The 22,314-nt window shown below is 40.4% G+C and overlaps 1 protein-coding gene across 4 annotated transcripts in view; it reads right to left on the bottom strand.

Moving 5' to 3' along the window:
- Positions 1–20,630, bottom strand: part of LOC130551551 (receptor-type tyrosine-protein phosphatase beta-like) — a 45,972-nt gene extending 25,342 nt beyond the window's left edge. Inside the window, exons 1-6 of one of the 4 annotated variants that reach the window (XM_057329241.1) lie at positions 20,410–20,630; positions 18,085–18,486; positions 17,126–17,907; positions 7,671–7,935; positions 768–1,031; positions 308–574 (exon numbers count right to left, since the gene is read on the bottom strand). In XM_057329241.1, coding sequence (XP_057185224.1) covers positions 308–574; positions 768–1,031; positions 7,671–7,935; positions 17,126–17,907; positions 18,085–18,486; positions 20,410–20,461 — 2,032 coding nt within the window. In that variant the 5' untranslated portion in view covers positions 20,462–20,630. The remainder of the gene's footprint in view (positions 1–307; positions 575–767; positions 1,032–7,670; positions 7,936–17,125; positions 17,908–18,084; positions 18,487–20,409) is intronic. The other 3 variants (XM_057329239.1, XM_057329237.1, XM_057329238.1) reach the window with 3 other exon arrangements.
- Positions 20,631–22,314: the final 1,684 nt, after the last annotated feature.

Raw genomic sequence — 22,314 nt, 5'->3', positions numbered from 1 at the left:
GTGTGTTTCCAGCCATTTTTTAGGCCAGTTTCAGGCGATTTTGTTGCTTCCACTCACAAAAATAACGTTTTGATATATTTACGATAGGAAACACACAAAATATCTTCATGGGACATGATCTTTACTCAATATCCTAATGATTGCATATGATGGCATAAAAGAACATTTTGACCCATACAATGTATTTTTGCAACTTACTTTTTGTTTTTCAAATGGCTTTTGATCATGACTTGATTTTTTTTACTATGAATCAGACCCGCTCAAAATGAGATTTAGTAAATGAAGCACATCATCAGTCTAAACCCACCCAATCTATGCTGACAGTGTGCTGTTGATCTGAGAGATCCGCTCTGAACGCTGATCGTAGCTCCATACACACGACCTGAAATCAGAGTCCAGTTACTGAAGCTGAACTCCACAACATTTCGGCTGACGGTGCGGTTCACGAGCACAGAAGAGCCGTTGAATAACAGGACACGATAGAAATCCCAGTGACCATCAGGAGGAGACCAGGACAGACGCAACATCTTCTCACTAACAGCCTCCAGCTTCAAACCATTCACATGTCCTGGTGCTGGTGAAGAACATACAGAGACAAAACAACAAGAATTCACAAACACAGATCGATTTATACATTTGTGCAAAATCCTGCTAGAAAGTCTCTTGTTGGATCAGCTGGGGAGACTGGGCTGTTATAGCGGTGTGGTTAAAGCTCTCAGCATGATTCAGGATAAGCTGGTGGTGCAGCGGTCTTGTAGGCTTCTTACCTGTTCTGCCCGTGGTCCTGCTCTCGGCTGTGAGATCTCCGCTCTTCGTCTTTACGGACACTTGATAAAGCTCTCCGGGTGTTAAGCCACTGAACAGCCACTGCGAGATGGTTGGAGGTAGAGTAAGTTGTCGGTCAGGTGAGCTGGAGGTGGACAGGAGGAGCTGATAGGACTTCAGGACTCCAGCAGCAGCAATCCATGAGGCTTTGAGAGAGTCGTGACGGCCGTCGCTCTGAAGACTCAAAGCCGTCACGGCGGCAGGAGCTGCAATGTTGACACACGTGATGTACAGCTCAAATATCTTTACTACGTGACATGTTTTTGGCCACATATAGCCCTAATACAGTCGTAAAAGTAATTAAAGATCATTGAAAGGGTGTGTGATGATATCTATTACACTTGTTTCTGAACACGTGTGCACGTAATCACTGCTGTTCAAAACCTTCATCATGTTCCCACTGAGCAAAGATGCATCCAAAAAAACTCTTCTACTCGTCATTGTCACACAATGAAAATATGGCCCCTGGGAGGCCAGAATGAAAAGCATTATGTCTTTTCATGACATCTGAACATCCCCACCAAAGAAAAAAACATTTAAAAGTTAAGAGTCTCAACAATGTTAAGATTTGGCAGAAAAATGCAAGGTAAAAAGCACTCTTTATTCAGTCGTTGAAAAGACGTCTGTAATATGACGTCCATCTACCTCTAAATTTAGTTGAAAAAATTGAAAAGCGTCTTTATCAGTCTGGTTCAACAACCTTAATTTAACCTAATTTCAAACAAATTTTATATTCATTATATGTTCATATTAATTTTACAATTACCCTCATAATAAGACAACTGGCAAACAGAAGCAATACTACATTTACCCAGCAAACACGGTATGTTCTGACGACGTTGACAGTTCGCCTTCATTTGGTCACCTGAAAAAAAAAATGTGTCCATGACCTCAATCAGGTCCGATGTTGTCACGGCGAAGAGAACACAAAATCCAATAGCAAGTGTAACAAAGTTTATTATAATAAAGTGAGCAAAGGCAAGACAATGAATGGATGTTGACAAGGTGAGTAGATTCCAGATGCAGAGATCTAATGGTAAACTGAACCAGTCCAACCACCAAAGGGAGATCCAAACGGCAACTTGGTATTCCTCCGCAAGATAAGAATCCCAGACAACTCCTGGACATATCTGGCAAGAAACTAGAGTGACGATAAACATGAATGAACAACGGTCTGACAATGAGCATGGGGATTTGCAGGGCAGATATAGGCAGCCGGCAATGCACAACAGGTGCCGCCAAGCTGATTGATAATCAGCACCCTGGTTGCTAGGGCAACGCTAACCAGCAACAGACATGAGACAAACAAGCAGGAATAAACACACAGCTTCATGAACTGTGACAGATGTTTGGTCCAGATTATTGTGTAATATGATGCATTTACAGATCAAATCTTACACCTCCTGATCTTCTCTGAGAAAAATTTGGGCGGCCCCTATCATATCAAACATGTTTGATATTTAGGATTTAAAATCGGGGTGATGACGTTGGTACTTTGACTACAGCCAATGAGAGACAAGACTGCAAGATGATGGAGAAGACTGACAGAACTTTATAAATGTCAACAGCTGCAGTGCGTTGGTTAGCGGAGATGACGCCGGGAGTTTCAAATCTTTTACTGTGAGCATGTTTAAGATTTTAAATATGAAAATCTGTCAAGATTCTCCTTACTGGATGTGCTGCAACCAGATTGTCACGAACGGTGGAGGGAAGAGAACCCAAATGCAGGCAGACGGTGGTGAAGGGGTTAAACAAGACTTTAATATATATAAAACACAAAACAAAAACCCACGATGGGGAAAAACTCAACAAAATAAGAAAATCAAACAAGTAACAGGGACGTAAACTGACTAAACACTAGACTCACATAAACTTTGACAAGAATAAACTAAACACTTACTGTGACAAGGGAAAACAGCAACAAGAGACACAGGCACACGGAAGACATCTGACCACTGACTGTAAACATACAGACCGACCGTAATACACGCAATACACGAGCACAGGACAATGAAACAAGAGGGAATTTAAAGGAAAGACAAATGAGGGATAACGACACGGGGCAGGTGTGGGTAATGAAACACTCAGGGAAAGATCACAAGGAAACGAGAGGAGCGGGGCCAATGACTATACACTGGAGAGAACGTATATTATTGTCAAAAGGACAATAATTTTTCTCTCCACACATAACCAAAGACTTTGCCATGACTCTGCTACAGGACCAAGAAAAACATGACTAAATGAAGCAGAGCCATGACACAGATTTCATAATTGGCCTGGATTTTAAAAATCCTGTAGTCTGAGCTCGGCTTTAGATGTCTGCTAAAGATCTGAAGATCTGGAAAACATCTGCTGTGTAAAAACATCTGCTAAACATCTTAAAAAGAGCAGTTTTACATCCATTCTAAATCATAAACATCTTACAAACATTTTCTAGATGTCTTTTTGACATCTGACAGTAGACGGTACTTACTTTTAACTTTCCAGTCCCCCTTTCTAAATCAGCTTCTCATAAGAGAGTAATTAGTTTTAAGAATACCAACTATGATCACTTTTCATGTTTAATTCTAGAGCATCCAAAAATTGAAACTGTGGAACATTTTAACATTGTTCTACTATCCACTTTGGATATCCTTGCTCCTAGGAAGGAACGTAGTGTGTCATTCACAAATTCATCCCCCTGAACTTTGTGGTGAGCAGATCTTTTATCAACTGGATCTTGACATGATAAAGTACTGTCTCTCTGACCTTTTTACACTTAACAATTATCTGCCTCCCGAAACATCCGTTCATAGAACATTATGATCGCCTCTATGGCATCCGAAATATTGTCACAGAGGATCACGTTGGAAATTCTACAACACAGGGGGTGGAATTCATGTTCTATGCTCCAGCTCCCAGCATCCTGACACTCATGTGGACAATTGTTATGGCATTTGTTCTGCAAATCTAACTTATCCATCAATATCTCCTAATGGTTTTGAGAGACCGTGGCAAGATTTTGTGAACTTTGCACTCTTTAATATTCGCTCACTGAACAATAAGACGGCAATACTTCAGGATATTATTGTGAACAAAAAAACTTGATTTCCTCTGTGTCAGTGAAACTTGGCATCATCAAAATGATTTTACTACATCTTAATTTGACTACTCCACCTGGCTATACTTACATTGATAGACCTCTGCTATCTGGGAAAGGTGGTGTTCTTGCTGTTATTTTTAAATCTGATATATCAGATACTGAAATTACCATTCCTAGTGTGTCATCATTTGAGTGTATCGCTTTTAGAATTAATGGTGCTTCCCCAGCTCTTATCCTGTTTATTTATCGTCCACCAAAGTCTAACCCTCTGTTCAATGATGAACTTACTGAACTTCTGGCTTTGGTCAGTTCTATTTGTTCAGCTATGATTCTCATAGGTGACAAATCATTAAGAAACATTGTCTTGGTTATCACTTTTATGCTGATGATACCCAAATTTATATTAGCTCAATGTCTGATGCTTCGGTTACCTCTACAGTCCTCACTGACTGTTTGCAGGACACAAAACTATGGATGCACCATAACTTTTTAAAATTCAATAGCTCTGAGACTGAGGTACTTCTTATCGGCACACCCGCTACCACCCAAAAATGTAGGAACTTGTGAACCCTGCGTTCAGCAAATGAGCGGCGTCTTGTATTGCCTTCTCATAAGGGCAGTAAATCTATTTCCCGCTCATTCTCCTCCACAACTCCTTCCTGGTGGAACATTCTTCCTAACTCGGTCCGGTCAACCACATCTCTCACAACATTCAAAACACTACTTAAAACCCATCTCTTCTGTGAATACATGACAGACCAAAAAAAAAAAAAACCTCTCTCTTTCTCTCAACAGGTAGTGGTCTATCTTATGTTGAAACTAGTAACTTTGTATTAGCACCTATGGTAACACTTTAGTATAGGGACCGATTCTCACTATTAACTAGTTGCTTATTAGATGCCTATTTTTAGCATATTGACTGTTTATTAGTACTTATAATGCACATATTCAACATGACCATATTCTACTTCCCTAATCCTACCCAATTCCTAAACCTAACAACTACCTTACTAACTATTCATAAGCAACAAATTAGGAGTTTACTGAGGCAAAAGTCATAGTTAATGGTTTATTAATACCGAGAATTGGACCTTAAAATAAAGTGTGACCGACATCTTCGCTAGGTCGTAACCTTTGTGTGATTTTTGATGCTAATCTGACACTGAAGGCTCACATCAAAAGTGTTACTAAATTGGCTTTCCATCACCTCAGAAATATTAGTAGGATTAGGCCTTTCCTTTCTGCGCTTGACGCTGAAAGGCTAATCCACGCATTTACCACCTCAAGAATTGACTATTGCAATTCCCTTTACACTGGTTTACTGGCAAAATCCATTAAACGGCTGCAGTATGTTCAAAACTCAGCAGCACGGGTCTTAATTTATACAGCCTCTTGTCAGCACATCCAGGGTGTCCTTTGTAATTTGCATTGGCTTCCAATTTGTTTTTAATTTATAAAGCGGTCCATGGATTGGCTCCTTCATATGTATCTGACTTAGTTAACCCTTAAGTGCCTCCTTGTTTTCTCTGCTAATTCTCTTTCCCTTCATCAGCCCCGTTGCAGACTAAAAACTATGGGTCAGAGAGCATTTTCTTGTGCTGCCCCGAGGTTATGGAATGCGCTTCCTCTGATTGTCCGTAGCACTCCCACATTAAGCTCCTTTAAGAAACTTTTGAAAACGCATCTTTTTAAGATTGCTTACAATATTTAATGGTTATTAACTGACTGATACCAAGGGGTTTATATTGTGTTTCTTTTACTTATTATTTATTTAATGTATTTTTTTATTTATTATTACTTATTTAATGTATTGTTGTAGCACTTTGTGTGTGAGAAAGGCGCATTATAAATAAAATGTATTATTATTATTATTATTATTATTATTATTATTAAATAGACCTTTAGAGATAGAGGGGTAATTTGGCTATTAACATGCAACATTAATTTAACTCTGTTTAATTTCATTAACGAAATGACTCGAAAAAAGATTAGTTCATTTTGATGAACAAGATTCAAATCATGAAATCACAAAAATGAACCATGTTCACGACTCTCTCTCTCCCGCGCAATGACCCAGCTATACCTGCAGTTTGATTATACAAAGCTACCCACGGCTTGGAAAATAACCCAAATAAATAAATGACCCAAAAGGCTAAACCCAGAGTTTGGGTAGAAATAACCCAGCATTTTTTAGAGTGTATCTATAGTAGTCACAATATCAACATGTAGCCAACATACTACATTTGGGGGGGCTAAAATGTTAATTCATGAAGTTTCCACAAAGAACTCATTTGAGGCTTTTGAAAAAAACACATTTTATAAACATGTTATAAAAAGACAACTGTTCACTTCTTGACAAGTTACTGTTATTTTTATTTAGTAATTATCGAATCCCTAATAAGGATCTACCATTGTCCTAAATTTGCTATTAGATACTTATTAGTTAATCTTTCTTCCATATTAGTTAATAGTCTTATGTTCAGTGTTCATGTAGTACTACTGACATAGTTACTTGTTAACAACCCACTATTATTCGAAAGTGTTACCGATCCCATTTCTCAGACCCAGAATATATACTGTATCTCTTTTTGAGAAAAGTAAAAAAGACAGCTTTTCACCTTCTACTTTTCAACCAAATCTTAACGTAATTTAGATGTCTGTTAAATATGTCTTTTCAGAAAGTTTTTGTTGAGTGAACATGTTAGCTATATGTGGTCCTTCAACCCTTTTGATTACTTTCATGATTATGAAGTTGCTAGATTCTCATTCATAGAGCTGGTGATGTTTTGAACCTCTTCACATTGCTGTTTCCTTACACAGAGGTGAAGAAACAGACGGTTTAAGAGTGTTCCTGTGTATCAGATGGGTGTGTCGGGCAGTAAAGGACAGGATAAGCAGGCGGGTGTCTGTACTGCAGGAAGGGAGGAGACACGCTGAAAATATCCTGGAAACTATGAGGAAATAACCCTAATGGACTTCCCTGATGAGTTCAGCTCAAACTGTTACTGAGAACCCTTTACATCAACAACAAACTCAATCTGAGCAATATGATACTGACATCTACAGTCATGAGAATGTTGATGTTATATTTAAAGCTTTATCTGCACAGAGCCCTGGACTTTAAGGATCACAAGAAAAAAAACAAAGGAAAAAAACTTCTGTTCGGATACCAGTGTTTCTTCTGTGAGATTTAAAAAAATATATCCTTAATCTTTCATTTACAACTTAAAGAGGACCTCGGCTGATTCCAAATCAGTGAATATGTTGTGGTGCTGGTGAAGCTCTATTCTCTTCACCAGCCCTATTGTCATGTGTTGTATGAAACGAGAAATGTAAACTTTCCCTTTCACACGTCTGTGTGATATCTTTGAACCCTTAGAGATGACTGAGCGAGGAGGAATTCAGGGGTCACATCAGCATTTGTTCATATGGACACACTGTTCAGACCGTGATCAAATACTCAATATAACCTGCATGTCTAAAATAATTCAACTGTACAAAGAAAACACGATTAAATGTGTGTGTGTGATATACTGTAATATTCACTTTTGTTAATGAAAGCATGGAGAAGATCTGTTGTACCACCTCGTAGTTTTCAACATGAACTCATCAGAGCAGAGTTCAGTCTGAGCTATATTTTTATACAGTGATGCAGTGGCATGTGTGGTCATATTTCATATCACGAGGACACCGGTGACAGCCAGCTGATGCCGGGAATGAAAACAGTCAGAAATAGAATGTGGTGGTGTGTTATAGGACTTACCAGTTCGACATGAAAAGTTCAGGTGTGTGCCATCTGTCTCTGAAAGGATTCCGAACGAATAGGAAGCACCAGGAATCAAATCCATGATTCGGCATGTGTAACGGTGGGGAAGCTTTAAGTCTTCAACACATCTTGTTACTTGAGAAGCATTGGTTAAGTCAGTCACAATGAAGCTGCAGGAGTTTCCAGGTGTTGTTAAATTCAAAAGAAAATAATCCATATGAACACTTGTTGCAGATACATTCACCAGACATCTGACAGCCAGCTGCAAAAAAATGCATTGTGATTATAAGAGCTATTTCTTAAAACATTCATTCAAATGAATGGCATAGATGAATATTTCTAGAGAAAACGTGCAAATCAAGATAACCATTAACTCAACTCTCAACTCAACTTTATTTATATAGCGCTTTTACAATTTTCATTGTTACAAAGCAGCTGTACATGAGACACATTGACTACAAGCAAAACAATCAAAGTTGTACCTGCAAAAACAAGAAAAGGTTGAAAACACAGAAGACAGACATACCCACATACAAAACACTCCACACACACAATATGCACACGTACTAACACACATAGACATAGACACACACACACACACACGGATGCGCACGCACACACACACAACACACACACACGTACGTACACAGACAAGTATGCACACACACACACACACACACACGCTCAGTGAGAGCACACATTTAGGATAAAGGAGAGAGAAGCACAGGTCAAATATAACAGACTATAAATTCCTATATGCAATATAGGTAAGTAAAACTTTTAAAATTCTAAAGCAGCCCCCCCGGTCAGGCAGATAGTGCAAAAACAGTATGCAAACGGTGGCGAGGAACCCAAAACTCTAATCGAGAAAAAAAACCTCAGGAGAACCCAGGCCCAACCAGGGGATTCCAGTTCCCCTCTGGCAAAAGCTGCTGCCTCTGCACAAGCTCCAGAGAACTTGCACAACAAGGCTAAATAAAATAAATAAACTTAATAATAAAATAAATTATAGTTTAAGATTATCATTAATAATCTAATAGCATTTGAAGTTTTGTGGTGAAGACATGTCAAGAGACCGCGTCCTTCTTTATCCAGCTCTATCATCTCAGCTCTTGTCAGGTCCCCACTTCCCATTCTCCGCTCTACCATCAGGTCAGGCCATGAACTGCATCCTGCTCGCTGTGGTAACCTTGGAACAATGAGACAAGACTGGCTGAGAGTAGAGTACTGTTCTGTACTCTTTGATGCAACAAGTACATCAGTTGTGTTTTTGGTTCCGGTTGATCTAACTAATGCAGCCTAAACCCTCTGAAGATTTATATTATGGAAGAGTAGTGTATGCAAGATTAAAAAGATGCGTCTTTAGTCTAGATTTAAACTGACAGAGTGTGTCTGCCTCCCGGACAGTGCAGGGAAGACTATTCCAAAGTTTAGGCGCTAGATAGGAAAAGGATCTACCACCTGCACTTGATTTTGAAATTCTAGGTATTACCAACTGACAGGACGCCTGAGAGCGTAATGCACGTGAAGGACTGTAATACAAAAGGAGTTCATTCAAGTACTGAGGAGCTAAACCATGTAAGGCTTTATAGGTAATAAGCAAGATTTTAAAGTTAACGCGATGCTTTATAGGTAACCAGTGCAAGGTTGACAGAACCGGGCTAATATGTTCATACTTTTTTGTACGTGTAAGAACTCGAGCTGCCGCGTTTTGGACCAATTGGAGTTTTTGTAATAAGCCTGCAGGGCAACCACCTAACAGTGCATTACAGTAATCTAGTCTTGATGTCATGAATGCATGAATTAACTTCTCTGCATCTGAGATTGACAGCATATGACGTAGTTTAGATATATTCTTAAAATGGAAAAACGCAATTTTACAGGTGTTGGCGACGTGGCTCTCAAATGACAGATTACTATCGAATAGAACGCCAAGATTCTTTGCTGACGACGAGGGTTTTATGGAACATCCGTCAATAGTTAAACAGTATTCTTGGTTGTTACTTATAGCAGTTTTCGGTCCAATAAGTAACACTTCCGTTTTGTCCGAGTTCAGTAATAAAAAGTTGTTACTCATCCAGTTTTTTATATCGACTATGCATTCCATTATTCGATGGAACTGCTGTGTTTCATGAGGCTTCGAGGAAATATAAAGTTGAGTATCATCAGCATAACAGTGAAAGCTAACTCCGTGTCGCTTTATTATATCTCCTAGAGGTAGCATGTATAATGCGAAGAGCAGAGGCCCTAAGACTGAGCCCTGTGGTACACCGTACTGGACTTGCGATTTGCGTGACACCTCATTGTTTATTGCTACAAATTGAAAACGGTCGGATAAATAAGATTTAAACCATTTCAAAGCTATTCCCTTAATGCCGACATAATTTTCGAGTCTATGTAGGAGTGTGCTGTGGTCAATGGTATCGAATGCAGCACTAAGGTCTAGCAGCACCAATAACGAGATACAACCTCGGTCAGACGCCAATAGCAGATCATTTGTAACTCTGATCAAAGCAGTCTCTGTACTGTGACATGCTCTAAATCCAGACTGGAATTCTTCATTGATGTCATTCCTTTGGAGGAAGGAGCATAATTGAGTTGAAACTACTTTTTCCAGAACTTTAGATATGAAAGGTAGATTCGATATAGGCCTGTAGTTCCTTAGTTCTCTAGGGTCGAGTTGGGGTTTTTTGACAAGGGGCCTTATAACAGCCACCTTATATGCTTTAGGCACATGTCCTAATGTCAGAGATGAGTTAATAATACCAAGAAGAGGATCTATAATTTCTGGGAGCATCTCTTTCAGTAGATTTGTAGGTATAGGGTCTAGTATGCATGTTGTTGATTTAGATGATCTAATAATTTTAGACAGCTCATCTTGATCTACGGTATAAAATAATTGCATTTTCTCCTTAAGGGCGCTGTAGTTAGTTTGTTCAGCGGGTTTCACTTCTGATTGCATTGTTATAATTTTTTCTCTAATATCTTGGATTTTATATGTGAAGTAGTTCATAAATTCATCACTGCTATGCTGATATACAGGATCAGAAGTCACTGACGATTTATTTTTTGTTAATTTAGCCACCGTGTTAAATAAAAACCTAGGGTTGTGCTGGTTTTCTTCTATTAGTGATGAAAAGTAGGCGGATCTAGAAGTTATTAGGGCTTTCCTGTATTTTCGAATACTATCCTTCCATGCTGTACGAAATACCTCTAATTTAGTTTTCTTAAAGTTGCGCTCCATTTTTCGGGCCGCTTTCTTTAGAGCCTGAGTGTGTTCATTATACCACGGTGTGGGGCTGCCATTTTTAATCTTCTTTAAACGTAGTGGAGCAACTTTGTCTAGCGTTACCGAGAAGGTGGAATTAAAATTTTCAGTGGTAATGTCAAGATCTTCAACGTTATTTCTCATGATTTGAGACAATTCGGGCAGATTATCGAGAAACGCATCTTTGGTAGTTGAAGTTATTGTTCTACCATATTTGTAACAATGAGTTTTATTTGCAGCCGTAGGCCAGTGAAGCAAACATAATACCAGATAATGATCCGAAATGTCTTATTAGACATTGCATTATTGTTGCAGACATAATGTTTTGTGTGATATATCATGAGTGTTTCAGCTGACCTACAGTCAGTCAGTTGAGTTGGACAAGGCATTCTCTGTGATGGATTGACCATCAGCTAGTATGAGATAGTCTGTGATACAGTCTGAGTCAAATGAAAAATCTACTGGAAATCCATTGTGTCGTGAACAAATGAGATTTAGTGAATAGGCTACTGAGCAGCCGCACTGTAAAAATGATTCATGGCCCTATTAAATATGGCTCAATTAAATAGGCTGATTTTCCTCAAAAAAATAGGTTTTGCACATTACTTAATTTCTTGCTATAAATGTTACAAAATTTATTGAGATTGCAGTTTGCTTAAAATAATGAGTAAACACAGCAAGTAATTTTTAGTAAAGTCGCATGAATCTGGTTATTAGTCAATTTGACAAAACATTTTAAGATTCGGTTAGATCATGTGACACAGCAGCAGACATTTTTTGAAAATCATCTCCTCAGACGATAAAGGTGAGTAAACTTAACTTGTTTTATACTAAAATGTTTTATAAAATAAATCCACCCAATAGTGTGAAGATACATGTTTCTTAGTGTTTTCATTTTAAATAAGTTTAATTGTGGTGGTGCACTTTTCTGTTTTAAATAAGCTCCTAGATATGAAATGTACAGAAACATGCGTGCACAGTGCGCTTCAACTTTTGTGAGAAGAAATTTTATTTAAGTTGCTTAACTGAGATTTAAGGTAAACAATCACGATTGCCTACTTTTATAAAGGCATGAAAACACATTGATAGTTATATTCGCCGTCCAGCTCCTTGAGCTTTTTAGTTTAAATTTGACACAACACGCTACATTAACAGACAACGTATTAAGTGAGTTAAAAAGAGCACGAAGCCGTCATTGCTTTATTTCAAATCTTTCATCTGTCTACCTTTCATCTGTTTATCTATACCGCGTGTGAGCGTTGCAATGCAACGTGACAAACGCCTTGTTGTTAATGGGTTCTTTTATCTTTTGTCATGTATGTCGCATCTTGAGGTGCGGACAGGGTGTGACCGTTTACCGTGAGCTTGAAGTGTGAGGCGGAGGTTGGAACAGCGGGCTCAAATCTCTATGCATTGTGTTGGTTAGAAACTTCCTTAAAATGGCACACTGTCACGAAAAGTGAGGCGTGGAGAACCCAATTGCAGGCAGGTGGTGGTAAAGGGGTAAACAAAGGACTTTTATTTAAATAACACAAAACAAAAGAAATACCCACGAGGGGGTGACTGACAAGATAAACTAAAATACAAAACTACAAACCAAAAACTTCCCTCAAGGGGGACAAACACGAGAACTAAGGTGATAAACAACTCAACTTACATATAGGGACGCACAGATCAGGACAAGGTAGGAACTAGGGGAACAAGAACACGAAGCACATCAAACGCGTACAGATACAATGACAGAGCACAGGACAATGAAACATGAGGACTATATAAAGGGGAGGAAATCAAGAGGGAACAGGTGTGAGACATGAACTAATCAACAAGCAATAATGAGGGATACAAAAGGGCGGGAACACAGACAAAGACCGGAGAGAGTATCGAAGACCGAAAGGGTCAAAAAGACTCTCTCCACACATAACAAGGGATCCTGCCGTGATTCTGTCCCATAACCAAGATAGACATGACATGATGAGGTAGAATCACGACAGAACCCCCGCCTTAAGGAGCGATATCCTGACGCTCCTCAAGGTGACAAACGGGACAAGACAGACTGTGACAAAGACAAAAACCAACAACACATGGTGAACAAGATCAGGGGCAGACAAAAGTGCATAATCATGGGGTCGGGGTGACATAGCAAAAAAAAAACAGGGGGGGAGGACCAAACCAGGGCCCATAGGGGGCAGTCCATGGGGGTGGGAAGAAGTCCCAGTCCCCGGCTGCGCTCGAGGGCGCGTAGTCCTAGGGGATTTAGGAGGAGTCCTGGGGGGACAGTCTTTGGCCCTGGGAGTCTCCCAGGGACCGGCTGGAAGGCCGGCTGGAAAGGGCTGGGTGCCGGCTGGAAGGCCGGCTGGACAGGGCTTGACGCCGGCTGGAAGGCCGGCTGGAAGGCTTGACCCGGCTGGAAGGCCGGTGGACAGGGCTTGACGCCGGCTGGAAGGCCGGCTGGATCACCGGACTGGACGCCGGCTGGATCACCGGACTGGACGCCGGCTGGATCACCGGACTGGACGCCGGCTGGATCACCGGACTGGACGGCTGGACACGGACTGGACCGGCTGGACACGACTGACCGCTGGACACCGGACTGGACGCCGGACTGGACACCGGACTGGACGCCGGACTGGATCCGGACTGGACGCCGGACTGGACGCCGGCTGGATCACCGGACTGGACGCCGGCTGACCGCGCTGGACGCCGGCTGGATCACCGGACTGGACGCCGGCTGGATCACCGGACTGGACGCCGGCTGGATCACCGGACTGGACGCCGGCTGGATCACCGGACTGGACGCCGGCTGGATCACCGGACTGGACGCCGGCTGGATCACCGGACTGGACGCGGCTGACACCGGACTGGATGCCGGCTGCACCGGACTGGAGCCGGCTGCACCGGCGTGGACGCTCCTCCTCGACGCTTCTCCCTCCTTCTCCGCACCACTGGGTCCGTAGCCAACTTAGGCGGAACCATGGGGACCGGAGGGAGTTCTGCGTCGGTGGAGACCGCAGACGTCATCCCCGGGTCACACCTCACCCACTCGCCACAGGCGCCGCCAGGAGAACCGGGGACCGTGGAGCTCAAGCCGAGGGTACTGAGTCCCCCCGGGCAGCGGCAGCCAGGACGAGGCCCTCCGGAGCGGTCGACGTGGGGTGAGGGCTCCGAGTGGAACCTCACCCTCGGGACCGTCCCGGTTGGCCACGAACCTGACCATGTCCGCGAACCCAAGGGGAGCCAGCAGCCTCTTCTCCGACGGGGCGAGGCGCTGAGTGAGGCAGCAGTTGAAGATCCCTTCAACTCCGCCTTGCCAAACTCAGACGACCTCGCCACCGTCGAGAATGCCCCGGCGAACTCCCGGTTCCCGTAACTCCCCTGACGGAACCCCAGCAGCAAGTGGGCTTGGGCGGCCCGCGAGGACGACGCCGTGCCGTCCTTTGGAGCTGCCTGCTGGGTTCTGGCTGGCTCGGTCATTCTGTCATGAAATGCAGGTAAGAACCCAATTGCAGGCAGGCGGTGGTAAAGGGGTAAACAAAGGACTTTTATTTAAATAACACAAAACAAAAGAAATACCCACGAGGGGGTGACTGACAAGATAAACTAAAATACAAAACTACAAACCAAAAACTTCCCTCAAGGGGGACAAACACGAGAACTAAGGTGATAAACAACTCAACTTACATATAGGGACGCACAGATCAGGACAAGGTAGGAACTAGGGGAACAAGAACACGAAGCACATCAAACGCGTACAGATACAATGACAGAGCACAGGACAATGAAACATGAGGACTATATAAAGGGGAGGAAATCAAGAGGGAACAGGTGTGAGATATGAACTAATCAACAAGCAATAATGAGGGATACAAAAGGGCGGGAACACAGACAAAGACCGGAGAGAGTATCGAAGACCGAAAGGGTCAAAAAGACTCTCTCCACACATAACAAGGGATCCTGCCGTGATTCTGTCCCATAACCAAGATAGACATGACATGATGAGGTAGAATCACGACAGCACACTGTCACTTTGCAGACACGATAGAGGAGAATTGTGTCGGCTAATGCTAGTGATTAATTTTTCTTTTATTGTAGTACTTATATAATTGTTTGTGTGTGTCATAAACGCATGCTTGCATACTGAGCAGTGTAAGTAAACAAAACACAGTAGTGTTAAGTACAATCAACTTTGTTAGTGTGACATTACACTATGGCAATGTTGTGAAGTTCTGGTAAAGTTCCATTATGTGACTTTAATATCTTTGTTTTATATTTTAGGAAAGCCAATTCCTCAATGAATATTAAAAAAATCTTGGGAGACCTGGTTTTCATAGTGAGGAACTTACACAGACTAGGTAAGAACTTATGCAGAATCCACATCATGCAGCAGACCTATGTGTGCAACATAACAGTTCATGTTGATTCTTTACATTCTTTTAATTATCAGTATGTATATTTATATATTTTATACTATTCTACATTGATATTATACATTAATATCATATTGCTTTGTTTCAGGACAATAATGGTGAAGTTAATTAACCTTGCATAGCACACAGTAATCACCAGAGTGGGATCTCCAGATACTCCAGATCTCCATATTCAGCTCAACACTTAACATGCAAGCATACAAGACCACACACGAACATTATATAAATAACATAACTCTACACAGTTATCAAACGCACATACATGCATACAACACCACAAATATTAAAAACCATTAAAAACCACTAGCCTTACCCATGTTGATGGTTACTGTTGTTATAATGTTTCAGAATGTCTGTTGTTTAGTATCGTTTATTTGTTTTTGTTGTACAATAAAATGTACATTTCTGAACTGCTGTATGTTTCATGTTAAAATTATTCAGTGAAAAAATAAAGCTTTAAACATTTCACAGCTGTCCATTGTTTCTGTATTTTAGGTGTTAAGAACATAAAATTATTAATCTAAATGATCTTACATTTTATCATGAGGGTAAACTAGACTTTTTTGGTAGAAATAATAAAAATGTGTTAGTAAAAACAACTTAAAATTGTGAGTCACACCAACTGAAAAAATTAAGCAAAATCCCTTGCTGGGAATAGGGTCAGGGTTACTCAAAAATTTAAGCAATGCCTACTAAATAATTTAAGGTAATGCTGCTAAAAATTTTATGTATAACTGGCTTAAAAAATTGGTCGCAAAAATGATGTACTATATTTTTAAGTAACTTCAGCATAATTTTTTTTTCATTGTGATGGCTTAGTTTTCATATGTCTCCTATCTGATGGTAAATACTGTCTCTACTTCATGCATTTGTCGATTCTTTCATCAAAGCAACTGCATTTGTGGTATTTTCATCGGCCCAGAGAGTCCAAACCATGACTCTGGCTTTGTAACCCCTCATTTACACTGCATGCGTGTGCGGCGTGTTACGGCTTCGACGCGGCCACTCTAGTCAATGCTTTTGTTTATACCAGCCGTGCAGCAGCAGCACGTTACTGAAGCGTCCCAGAAGCCACTATCTGTGCCGCCTCGCTAAAGATACGCACCTAGTCTATTTTTGACGGACGTCGCGTCCAAGCCGCACAGTTTTATGTCAAAGTAAAAGTTCACATATCCCTGACATAAGACGATAAATGGACGACGAGAGGTTCATCCTCGAACAAAACCATGGTTATTTTGTGGTAAAATATTGTTTAACTATAATAATCATGTTTTTTTGTTTTAAGTGTTGTAAAACCATGGTTAATTTTCTTAAGGGAGCAAAGCATGACTCATAGCAATAAACACAACAATATGCAGACAAACATAACCATTTAGCCAACTTTCCTATGGTATAACCCAAAAATTCATGAAACAACATGAAAAATGATGAAAAACAACATCGGACAGGCAAACCACGTGGTCTCGCGAATTCAGCCGCTTCACGTCTGAGACACTCCTGGTGTACATTGGCACCGCATTGAGAACAGAACAAAACCTCGCCGGAGCCGTAAACGTGCCCCAGATGCGTGCGGTGTAAACAAGGGGTAATACTGTAACCGATTTGGTCATTTAAACAGTTTTTTATAAGGATTATGGGTAAATACAAGTTGACTGCTTTCATTCTTCTCTACTATAAATCAATGTACTGAACAGAAAACATCATTACCATTGGTCCTATTTTAGAACAGAATGTGGTGTAGAGTAAAGCTCATTTCTCACCACTGATGTCGTAGGTGGAGGAGTTGTTGTCTTCAGAGGAGCAGGACTGTTGATGATGGTAGTTGTGATTGTTTCTACACTTGTTGTTGTTGCTGCTGCTGATGATGTGAATGTGTTTGGAGCAGGTGTAGATGTGTACGGGGCTGTAGGGGAGGTTTTGGCAGAGTGAGTGTCTGTGTTTGCTGTAGATCGCGCTGTATTGGGAAGAACTTCGGTAATTGCTCGAGTTGTTCTTGTTTGTTTAAATGGCAAGACAGTGTGAACGTCTTTGTTGGTCTTTGTTGAAGTCGAGATTCTGGTTGAAACGTTTGTCCATGTGCCAACAGTGTTTGATACAGTTAAAGCGCTGGTTGGAGTCTCCGTGAATGTGAGATGGACATCTTCTGCATGAGAATGTCCAGCGCTGGCACGGGATGAAACCGAAGGCTCGGCATCCACTGTAGAATGTACCGTGCGAGAAATGAGAGCCTCATGGGTCTGCTCCAGCACATCTGAGGTGGACGTCTCTGTCGGGTGGTTTGCGTTTTGGCTTTTTGTTACCATAAGAGCGGTGGAGGACATATCTGTAAGGCTATTCGTTTCAGAGTTTGTGTTTTGTGTTTGGATTGTTTGAGTGTATCTGTCTTTTAGGTCAGTCTCAGCAGTAACTGTTATGAGTTCATTTACACCAGTGGTGCGTTTAGTCCTGTGGTGGGTCACAGCTCGACTCTGAATTATGACAGGAAGGGTTAAAGTTGTGTTTTCTCTTGTGGATCTGAATGTTGAAACTATTGGTGGATCTGCTGACAAAATGAAAGAACAACATGTTGACATGCTTCACTGCAAATGAAATACTGAATGTGTTTGTTTTCCCGTGGACAAATGTACAACTATTACTTTAGTATACTTCACGTACTCAAACGCTGATGTCTAGCTAAAAAGCAGCCATAAACATTCTAATGAAAAGATGGACATCTGACCTTTGTCAGGACACAAAGACATCATCTCTGTTCTCCCGTGCGAGTCCACTGTGATCATGGACCAGTTGGAATATCTTTGCTCCGAGCGAATGACCAGTCGTACGCCTTGTTTTTTCAGGAACATGGGTGTCTCCACAAGACCAAAGATGCCTCGGCTGTCGTAACACCTCCAGGCGGGGGCCATGTGACAGTCGCTGAGTTTGACCAGGCGCGTGTGTCGCGGGACAGATGTGCTCTGATCGGCCCACAGACATCTGGATGTCAACGTGTGCTTGAGTCTCATCGTGCCGGTCCAGCTCCAGTGTTGAGACGGATTAGTCACATCACATGTCTTTAGGATCACCACATCTCTGTGTGTGCTCAGACATAAGCCCTTATTACTGTGAGCGATCAGAAACCCACCTACAAGAAAAAAAGACATGATCATTCACACAGTCAGACAAACCAATATCTCTCCAAGCAGCTGAAAAACCACACACATCATTTCAGTAAAGAAAGAACTGAAAGGGTCAATTTTGAGATCATCTTAACAACATTTGTTTAAGTTGTTCTAAGAACATTTAGCTAACATTCACATTAAGTTATGAGAACCGTACAAACATACAGTATTTTGACGTATTAAGAACGTTTCTTTATGGTTATGTCAACGTTATAAAGGAATATTCCATTCGTTCATTTTGATATTTTGAATATAGAAAAAATGCCAAATTCTACAGAAACCTCCTGTCCATTAAAACAGTAATATACTGTAGACATTTGCATTGCAAACTACTTTCTGTTTAATATTGGTCATTTTACAGAATAAACTGTGAATGAACAGCATCGAAAATGCAAAACGTGTAATTCATACTAAGCATTTTTGTTGTGTTTTCTTGTAAAACTATCTAAACATTCTCATATTAAGATACATTTACTTGATTTTTACTGAAGATATTTTGTCTTGTTTTATGGAAAAAAATTGAAGAATGAAGTAAGTTAATGTAAATAACAGAAACAAGTCAAACTAAATTCAAGTTTATTTTTCTTACCCTATTGACAGTTTTTTTGTGTGCTTGTTTTTAACATAAACTTTATTCATTCTTATATTTTTTTCATAAACCAAAACAAAAATCGTAGGTGTCTTTTTTGGTCAAGTAAATGTATCTTGTTTTTTTTATATATATGTTTACTAGAAAACACCAGTGTACAAAACATCTTGTTGAGAATTAGTGGTGAACACTTGATATTTCAGTGTTTAGTTGGGCTATAAGTTAACAGTGTCTGATAACAAGTCAAGTTATCAGATGTTGTCAGATAATAAAGTTGATTGGCTGTGGATGATAAAACCCATCAACTGATAACTTGAGTCATTGATCAGAGGTGTGTTCTGTGCTATCAGTCCAGACACTTCATCAAGAGATCCAGCAGTGCATTTTATAAACTTTGTGCCAATAGAAATGGACTTATGGAGCTTAATACAGACATAAAGAAGCAGCGTAAGAGTCTCAACAACAGTGACAATCATTCTTGATGTGTTTAAAAACAACAGTGCTGTAGAATCATCAATAAACAAACAAACAAACAAACAGTGACAGAGTGCAAGAGCCCAACTAATGCTGAACTTTCACATCTAAATCTCTCTTCATTCTCATTAAGCTCTTTTGTGGACATATGACAGAAGTCAATTTGGTTTGGAATAATACATGTTTGTGGAGTTCTTTAATGTCTTCATTGTGAATGTGTTCATGTTTGATGTAGTAATGCTTTTCATTCCTCAACAATGTTAGAATAGCGTTTTTATGTCAATGTTTTACAATGTTCTTATTTGTCTGAGAGCGTTCTCTGTTAGTTTGGAGTGACAGTGTAAGATGATGATCTGACCCCTGGAGGACAGTTTTGAGATTTGCTTGCTTTGTTTCAGCATGTCTAAACATTAGAAATAGAAATCACACATTAAGAAGTTTTCTGATGGCAATCAGGGATTTGTTGTCCATCAGCTGAAGTGAATGGCTTGAGCGGACATCACGCATACGATATGTGAGACAATTCTTTAGAATGACATTGTCTTTAACAAACATAATATAGAACGCAAGCCAATGCTATAGAAACATGAAACTATATCAACGTTTAATGACAAATCAAACAATTGGAATGTACTGTACATTAATGACATAACAAAACAATAATAAAATCAATACAGTATATTCAAGTAAAAACACATCATTCATAATGTCTGTTAAATATAATCAAATTGTCATAGATATATGATGAACAAATCTGAACCTAAGTCTAACAACTAACAACCAACATGAACAAGGTAGAAGAGAATTTAGTAACAATACTCACAGAACGCAGAAAAGTGCTGCAGTGTTAATATGAGAAAAAAGAGAGTTTTCATGTTAGCGCTGTGTTGCGGCGTGTACGTGTGATTTCAGATGAGAGTTTGAGAGTGAATGCTGGAGGAAATTCTCTTTCAGGGGAAGGAAAAGTCACTGACCACCATTTCCTTCTATTCAATAGAGTGAGACTGAAGACACGCAAACACTCACACCATCATGAGCTGAAGAATTCACCAATATTACCTTCACATTTAATATATATTCATGTCTGTTTGATGATGTGTTTGATAGAAGCTGTAGTGAAACGTCACCATGCTGTGTCCTCATACTGAACTACACCTAATGGCTGGAATACACTTCAAGACTTTTAAAATCTGAACAGATTTGTTTTAAACTAGACATCACACACTTGCAGACTTTTTGAAAGCTTCAGATAAAAACACATGAACTGATCAAACTGCAGACTGGCACAGACTTTCTACAACAAGTCCAGACTGAAAATCTGGGCAAAAGTCTTGAAGTGTATTTTAGCCTTAACTCATGTATATTGTTGATGTCTTCACATCTTTGTACAGCAAAAGCTTTTTTGTTAATCAAATATTTCAACATTATTATTATTACTGTGCTGAATATACTGGAAAAAAGTCAGGGCACAATATACTGTATAAGGAATGATTTTTTGTGTTATTTTTTACAGTTTTTAATGATTTTTTTTATTTTGCACTGCATTACAATGTGTTTTAGTATTAACTGAAATGTCTGTAAAATAATGTCAAAATCTCACGAGTGTTGGCAGATTTAGTGCTTTCGCATCAGACTACATTTACATGCACATCAATAATGTGATTATTTCCGATAATGTCATGAAATACGGAAGAACCCAAGCGCAGGCAGGCAGTGACGGGGTTAACAAAACAAGATATTTATTATAAATAATAAGCAGAACACAAAGACCCACGATGGGGCAAAATACAGGAACAAGCAAACCATAAACAAGTACAGCACGAGGACTAACTGACATTAAACTGAATAAAACACTTGAACTAAACTAAACTAAACACTTACTGAGACGAAAAAACCAACACGACAGGAACAGGCAATACCGGAAACATAGGACGAGCGACAAGACGAACTGAATTTAGCACAAGGCATAGCACGCACACATTGAACGAACACAGTACAATCCACAAGCACAGGACAAAGAAACAAGAGGGTATATATAGGCAAGACAAACAGGGATAACGACACAGGGCAGGTGTGGGTAATGAAACACTCAGGGAAGGATAACAAGGAAACGAGATGGCGGGAACAGAGACGAGACACTGGAGAGAACGTATATTATTGTCAAAAGGACAATAATATGTTTCTCTCCACACATAACCAAAGGCTTTGTCATGACTCTGCTACAGGACCAAGAAAAACATGACTAAATGAAGCAGAGCCATGACAGATAATAAGAGTAAGAACTTAATTGCAGTGACATTGTTTACATGACATGTGAACACCTCTTTGCTCCTGTTTACATGAAAGTTTTATTAGTCAGATTATTTGCTATAATACACAGCACAAATGATGCTCTCGGGTACACTCGAAAAAAATGCTGTTTTTTTTAACCCAACCGCTGGGTTAAGCCTGTTGAGTCATTTTGTTAGGTTATTTTCTCAGTGTTGGGTAGTTTTTTTGTGTAACCCTCCAGGTCATGGGCAGCAGAAACTTCATCCCCATCCCGTTGTCGAGTCTGCCCGCTATGGGACGGTACACCGCTGCCCATCGGGGATGAGCCAAGTGAGCGTACTGGGGCACGGATGGTCCGCGAGCCGAAACTGGCGAAGTGACACCGTTGGGTTACCGGTTGAGTGACAGTTGAGAGAGTAAACCCCTCCCCCTCCTCGACACCTCAGAAAACTCTAAC

This window comes from Triplophysa rosa, linkage group LG3, assembly GCF_024868665.1.
Source record: "Triplophysa rosa linkage group LG3, Trosa_1v2, whole genome shotgun sequence".
In the NCBI taxonomy this organism is placed as follows: Eukaryota; Metazoa; Chordata; class Actinopteri; order Cypriniformes; family Nemacheilidae; genus Triplophysa; species Triplophysa rosa.
The sequence above is the reverse complement of the archived record's forward strand: the minus strand, read 5'-3'. Positions and strand labels throughout refer to the sequence as shown.